General features: G+C 33.2%; 1 protein-coding gene across 1 annotated transcript; it reads right to left on the bottom strand.

Moving 5' to 3' along the window:
* Positions 1–621: 621 nt before the first annotated feature.
* LOC106110073 (lipase 3-like) lies at positions 622–1,974 on the bottom strand. Its single transcript, XM_013291759.1, has one exon. It carries the CDS (start codon positions 1,972–1,974, stop codon positions 622–624), a length of 1,353 nt encoding a protein of 450 aa, XP_013147213.1.
* Positions 1,975–7,996: the final 6,022 nt, after the last annotated feature.

The following is a 7,996-nucleotide window of genomic DNA, read 5'->3' as shown; positions in this document are numbered from 1 at the left end:
ATTTCGGATTGATTTATCATAGTTTTGAAGACATAAGCTATATACTGTTTAGTGATTTTGCTGTTAGCTGCTATTGTTTACGTGTTCATGTAATTATAGAGGAATTATTGTCAATCAGCAGCGGTTAAAAAGTTAAACACGTATTAATTAAACAGTGGCTACCTTTTAAAGTAACACTGACAATTATTATTTATAAAAATTAATCTTTTATAGGACTAACTTTTAGTTGGTGATATAAATAAAACGCAAATATTTTAGATATAAAAATTTATTATAATTCTCTTACAATTCTTCGTTTTATTGTTACATTCTAAAGTGTTGTATCAATTAGAAAACTCCTGTTTCGTGAAAGTCTACACATTTAACATTTGTAGGGAATTAACTAAAATCCTCTGAAGTAGGTGCAGCTCACTAAAACTTTTCTCATCAGACGAAAGAAGCAATAAAAAGAAAGGTATTCCTTTAACACCGATCTAATTCGTTACGTTGTTTTAAGAGAGTCATGAAATACTTTACAACTTAGAAGAACCCAGAACATGTAATTATTTGTGTCAATATCAATAAAATAATACACGATTACGATTATAAAATAACTAGCTAAAACCCTTTTATCTCATTTTACTAAACTTCATTTAATTTAATCACACTCAAACTTAATCCATTCTCGATATAATCTATAACTTTTCTAAAAACTATAATATCTGCTTTTGGTCCCCAAACAAATTCGGTGTGGCTAAAATTATCATTACGTATAACAAAATGGTCAATCGGATTTGAGAGTCCGAAGTACAATTTTTTGACGTCTGGTAATGTCGCCAACCAATCATCACTGGAACTTATCAAAGCAATAGGCAGACTAATCCTATTTAATGGAAACTCTGTTATAACATCGCTAAACTTATGAAATTTGCCGTTTCTCGTTAATTGCGCATAATGTAAAATGGTGTAAGTCGAAGTGCCAGCTGGTGCATGATTTAATACTCTAGTCAATAGGTTGTCATCCCATAAGTGCCCTTGAAGTATGTCACCCGCAAGAAAGAATAGTGGATTCCTACAAAATATTTGTGGTCTCGCGCAATGTCTTGATGAGAACCATTCCGGTGTTACTTTTGATGGCATAAATTCACCTGTGCTCATTACTTGTTGAATCAGAGGTGGCCGAGGCGCAAAGGGGCCAAACATTCTTAGCGGACCTTTGCTATTTACCATAAAGGCTAGAGGCGCTATCAATACACCTATTCTGATAAAGGTATTAAAAATTGGTGACGTTGACAATAAAACAAGTAAAGCAGTAGCACCCATAGAGTGGCCAACAAAACTTATAGGATCACTAGTATTTTTAACTAATCTGATATAGTGAATTATTGCTGGTAAATCGTACTGACCCATTTCTTGCCATGAAAATTTCCAAAAATCTGAATTGTTTATATTTTTCGACACGTGACCTCTCGAGTAAACGTTTCCTCTTGCATTTGCAAGCCATACGTCATATCCAAGATTAGATAGTAAATATGGTAATGATTTCTTTGCACCAAGTAAAACCCAATCTGCCGAACTGCCGAGCAAGCCATGATGGAGTAACACTGTGTTGTTCTTCACATCAGCATTTCTTTTTAGACGCGATGCTATTATGCGATGTAGAGTCAAAAGATAACCGTCTTCTGTTAAAACGATATGTGACTCGGATCGTCTCCCGTGCAATGTAATCAATTGAGGAGTATCCATTGATGACATCGGATCAGATCTTACTCTGTAATGGAGGGTCTTAGTCGTGTAAGCGTCAACCGGCGGCGCTTGCTTTGCAGTACGTTTTAGTGTTTTTGTAGTTTTTGCAGTTGCATCTTTCCAGAAATATGTTTTTTTCGGAAGCGTCGTTACTCCTTTCTTTACTGTTGCGCGATTTTGAAAAAAGTGTGAAAGCCGATCTCCAACATTTCTAATGGTATCCAATAGTGTATATGCGAAATCTCCCATTTTCTCTGATACGAATCGCAGAAAACCCTTTGCACAAACACTTTTATGATAACAAATGAAGATAATAGAAAATATTAAAATAGTCCTCATGGTCCGTTCTGTACACGTTCATGTGCACTAGCTATTAGACATGAACTAATAGGAGTTTGTTTTACTTTAGTTATAACGTAACCTAGTTAATAGTCGTAATGTATATATTAGGATAGAGAACAATGGTAATACATCAATTGTCACATTCACACAAATGACGCTGTGACTGTTCGCAACCACATTGTGTCTGAAGTGAAATGTTTCATAACACTTTCACGCAGTCAGACACTTTATTACAAATAATATTTTCTAGGTTAGACTTTGTACACTGCGCTATTAGATTTAAACAATTATTAAACTTATTATCGCACAGAAAATGTTTTTCAATCATTGAATAACATGTTCGTTACTTTCTAAAGAGAGTTTGGATTAGTCATGACAATATACAATTACATTTATGTAAAGATTATATATTATGATACGTATGTTTGCGGTTTCCAATATTGCTTTTATATAGTTAAACTATAGTAAAATGTAACCAATACGAACAAACAGTGCTAATTTTAATACGTATTAACGGTAAATTTACCGACTTTCTAGAAAAAGTTTGTTATATTCCTCCCTCTTTGGGAAAAGTTTCTTTCTTAACGACGTAAACAATTTAAATCTAATGCAATATGCAAACCGTGCCGAGTGCCCCGCGCAGCCCTCGAGCTCCTGCGCTTCCTGTGTCCCTCGCCCCTAACTCACGCTCTTTACCTGTGCCCAAAAGAAAAATTCAACTCAATTTCGAATTTTGATTACTAGGCAGATCATAACGCGTAGCATATATAACGTGACATATAATAAAAAATAAGCTATTACCGGATTTTATTTCTTTTCTAATAACTTCAAGAACGCCACCAACTCTATAATCAATGTATTTTCAATTATCTATAGTAGTTTACTAGCTGTTGCTAAAATTTAAAAATTTAGCCTATGTTACTCAGCGATAACGTAGCTTTCTAATGGCGAAAGAATTTTCGGAATCAGGCCAATATTTTTTGAGTTATTTCAATATATATAAAAATACAAACATTCCTCTTTATAAGATTAGCACAGATTGCTACAATTTAAGTGAAGCCAACAATTTTATTCATAAAGTTTAGTTCAGTAACATATATTCTACTAACTGACATGCAGATTAATCAACCTATCGTCAGCGTAATTAACAGATAACGCGGGCAGTGGTTACTTGTCCCATATAACTATAGAACAAACCTGGATCAGGTAACAAAGTTTGAACTCATAGAAAATGCAACACACCTTTCCCCTCCTATTTCGTGCTCCCCCGTTTATAAATGATTCCGTCTCAATTTCGCCAGTTCTCGTCCCGTTCTATATTGTTTGACTTGTACACTTACCGGACTTTGAGGAAATTTTCCTTTCATCTTTTTTATTAATAAGGGAAAAAAATGTTATTTAATTATCGCTAAGAAGAATTTTAGCTTTCAATTCGATAAAAATTTATTGCATTGTAAAGAACCGTTGTTCTGTTAAAGGTATAAAAAACGACTCGTGAAAACAAAAAGAGGAATTGAATGCAGGAATAATGATAAACATTGAAAAGAGCATCGTTCATATACAGAAATGTGTCTCCGAGGGTGTCTATTTAATTAAAAGCATGCCTCAGGGATTCAAGTTTTAATTAGTGCACGGTAGAAATTTCGGCGGCGCATCGATGTTATTTCACTGTACAGTTCAAGTGTAGTTTGTTAGTTTTATTGTGAACATGACTTATGATGTGAATTGTTAATATCAAAAGCAATACAATTGCTGATTTTAATATATTAGGCGTGACATTTAAATGGCATGGTAAAGAATGTACATAGAACACTATCGCTTAGACAGTAGACATTACACTAAGGACTGTTTAAGTAATTATTAATCAACATATGTGGCAGATGAATTCATAATATTTGTAGCACAATAAAAACATTTGAAACAAAAAGCAATAATTGAATCCGATCCATTTTTAAGACTGTAGCACGAAAATTTGCAAAAAACTACATTTAACGTCATCAACAAAAGTAGGTGATTTGTCAGTGTATTTTAAGCCAGACAAGTCTTTACAAATCTTCGGAATGTTGTGGATAACTAGTTTTTTAAATTCTTTTCCATGAAATGTAATAATATTTTTCAGGTGTTTTTTTATATTGTTTTAATTATTCGACCAATCTTAAGAAGATCTGTTTTAAAATCTTTTTTGTTGTTAAAGCAATTGTTTTAACCGCGCCGTAAAATGTAAATAAAGATACTCGTACATATGTGGTATAAGTATAAAGTGTGACAGCAATCAAAATTTTGTTTATAGATGTGGACTCGAAATAAATTTCGAAGAAACGATTTCAACCCCGAAGCCCATCAACTGCTACCGCATTTACTTATAATTACGTTAATTATACTTGTTTGAAATTTTCTTAGAAGTTTCAACCCTTACCTTTAATTTTCACATACCTAAATAAACCAAAGAGCATGTAACTTCGTAACTACGGAGAGTTGGGTTGGGACTTAGAACAATGCAAAATTTCCCCATTGCGTAATACTAATAGCAAAGAATAAAATTCGTTAATGATTCTATCGATTCTAAGTATCCCTTATACACTAAACATAAATTAAATTGTTTGTATCAAAACAGTTGTCAGTATAAACAAAACTATTCTAAATATATCCAGAACCAATAATATACGTTAATGGATGCCCTCGGGGTATTCCGTGATACGCTTGTTTGATTATAAAATTACAAATCCTTCTACCATACAGACAATATTTAATTATCGATAAAACAAATATACCTTCTCTAGTGTAAATGTAATTATTTAAAGTTTATTTTTTTTCTATCTAAATTTTAAAAACAAAATAAGGGCGCGCGCACACCTATGATTAAACTACCGCATTATTGTTTATTAACGCTTTGATTTCTATGAACTTTTATGGAGGTGTGCAACTAAACGATTGAAAACTAAACGAATTAAAAAAGAAGGAATTAAAAAAAACTCTAACAAACATCCATCCATCCCTCCATCTAAACTTTCGCATTTACAATATTTATGACTTACTAGCTTTCGCCCGCGACTTCGTCCGCGTGGAAATAGATGAATCAAAATCGAGTAGCTTACGTGTTTTTCCACACTATCCTCTACGTCTATGTCAAATTCCATCGCGATTCTTACTGTCGTTTAGGCTACAAACTCTAACAACCATCCATCGATCTATCTAATCTTTCGTATTTATAATATTAGTAATCAGTAATGATAGATGATTCATCCTTATATATGTCATATTTTGCTTTTGTCAATTAGTGAATTCCGTTTAACAAACCAGGTTTCATACAAATGTCTGGATAGTGGAAACTCATAATATCTACAACAAAGTTTGCAGCAACGGAGAACAATTAATTTACAAGTGCTAAAATTGTTACTGTCATTTAAACCGCCTGTTAACTAATAACTTACTAAACTGTAACTACTGTTAACTTATTTTAATTCCGATTGTTTTTCAAAGGTCTTTTTACATTTACTGTGTCCTTGTGTTATTCAAAACATACTGTAGGAAAAGAAACCATCTGTCTACCCAAGTTTGGTCATAAAACTTGATTATTTAATTGTATTAATTATCATAATAATCAAACTGTAAAAAGCACCAAGGACGTCGTTGAATTGTAGATTTTAATATAAAAACAGTTAACAAACACTTCTTCGAATTATTAGACATAAAGATTCCAATTTTAGAAACATAATATAAAATCAATATTGTATTCGCCTTCGGATAATAAGAGCGTCTGGCTTCATTCAAGTACAAAACGATGAAAAAAACAGCTCGATAAAATATTAAAAAACTAACAAATATTGACCGAACGCGAAACATTTCCATTGGCTGGCAGGCGGTCCATTGACGCATGAACTTCTGATAAAAATGAGAAGTTTTGAACGATTTTATAAATGTACATCGTCACGCAATTCACGACAATCAAGACCCACATCAAATTATATTGGCTTTATTTATCTACTTTCTAATTTGTGAAAAAATCAGTTAAAAACTTTAATATCAAAGAACATGCAAATAGTAGCATCTGTATACTAACATTAGCTATCCAAATGTGAAGATATTTATTTTAAAAATACACCATCACCATTATCATCAGTTCATTATTCGTCCCCACAGGCTCGGAGCCCACCCTAAGTAAGGTGTGACTAGGCTATAGTTAACCACGCTGACATTTTGCGGGTTGGTTGACTTCACACATACGAGTATCTTTGAATTTCATCGTCGATATGTGCAGGTTTCATCAAGATGTTGTCCTTCACCGTAAAAATGTCGGGTAAATTATACATATGAAATTTCGAACCCTACACTTGTCCATTACAAGCCAAGTGTTTAAAGCCCTGAGCCACTGATGCAAAAAATACAGAGATATCAAAATGTTCATCAACAAGTGTTATGATAACTAAAATTCGCAGTAATGTTAATTCTCATGAAAACCTATACTCCCAAGAAGATGTTTCGTAAAGTTAAAGTATCACATCCTGTACCTTTCCATTTCTCAGAATCAACACGTCACATAAAGGTGTGGGATTCAAAGGAAAATAATAACATATTAATACAATTCGTGTGATCGTGTTTTATCTACCTTCCCACGTTTGCATGTAGGTATGTACGTCTCGCATTTTGCGCGATGCACAAATTCTGTGTAATTTTATCAATTTGTAGATCCTCGGCATTTCGATTTGTTCCTTGAAATTTATCATATTCATCAAAAGATACTGTTTCATCTACCTTAAAATGTTATTTGATGAAATGTCAATTTAATTGATTATTTTAATTTAAATCGAATCTCTAACAACGATCTAAGTAAGATTTTGAAATACAGATATAAATTGAAAGTGTAATAAAGTTAGACATTTGGATTATTTATTTTGTTCATACTTAGATTAGTTGTCCCACTAGACACATTCCGTGCGGAATTTTTTTAGTAGCCTATGAATTCTTCCAGTGTATTCGTTTTTTTATAACATAAGGTGACAAACGAGCAAGCGGTCACCTGAATCCGCCAAAATGGCGAAGCGACCGCTGCCCATAGACATCCGCAATTTCAGATGCGTTGCCTAACCTTATCCGACGGAGGAGGAGACGATATTTTTCCTTCCTATGCATTTCCTCCACTGTCAAATCCACTTCCCCTTCCCATCCTCTCCTTGTGAGAAAATGGTGGTAAGGAGTAAGGGACTTAAATTAGGCCTCCGGCACCACACTTATCAGACGAAACACGGAATTGCTTTCATTTCACGCCTGTCTTCTGTGTGGTAGTGGTATTACACCGGGCGTGCCTTCCCATTCGGGCTAAGATGTTAAAGCGGGCACTACCATTGTAAAAATCATCGTATAGAAGACACCTTCTAAAAACATCCATCCAAACATACAAACTTTCGCATTATATTATTAGTAAGATTGCTCATGGCTTGTTATTAAATTTTCTAGTATCAAAACCATGTTTTTGAATTTCAAAAACAATATTTTAGTCTACTCTTCGGAACATTAAGGCATTAATGTCTCCTTATTTTCGCGACGCTTTTCCACTTTTGACAGCTGTAAAAAACCATAACATTTTACTCTTGACGCTGCTAGCCACATTGCCCCGAAGAAGGGTATACAGTGTACAAAACTTTTATTGGAAAACTAGCTTTATCCTGCGACTTGAACTGTGAAGAATCTTGAAATAGGATAAAGTTTATTTTTCTCGATATTATGTTCCATTGTATTTTAAACAAATATTGACGTAAATAAGATGTTAATAGCATTCTGGATTTCTATATCTATATTTAGATAAATTAATAACCTTTAAAGGCGAGAGTGTCTATTACGTAAAAAAATACACTAAAAACAAAACAAAATGCACTAAAAACAAAACAAAATATTCTCAAAAAAACAGTACACTAAAAAGTAACGAAATAAT

This window comes from Papilio polytes, unplaced genomic scaffold (genome assembly GCF_000836215.1).
Source record: "Papilio polytes unplaced genomic scaffold, Ppol_1.0 DF820889.1, whole genome shotgun sequence".
Classification (NCBI taxonomy): Eukaryota; Metazoa; Arthropoda; class Insecta; order Lepidoptera; family Papilionidae; genus Papilio; species Papilio polytes.
This window is presented reverse-complemented; position numbering and strand designations above follow the sequence as displayed.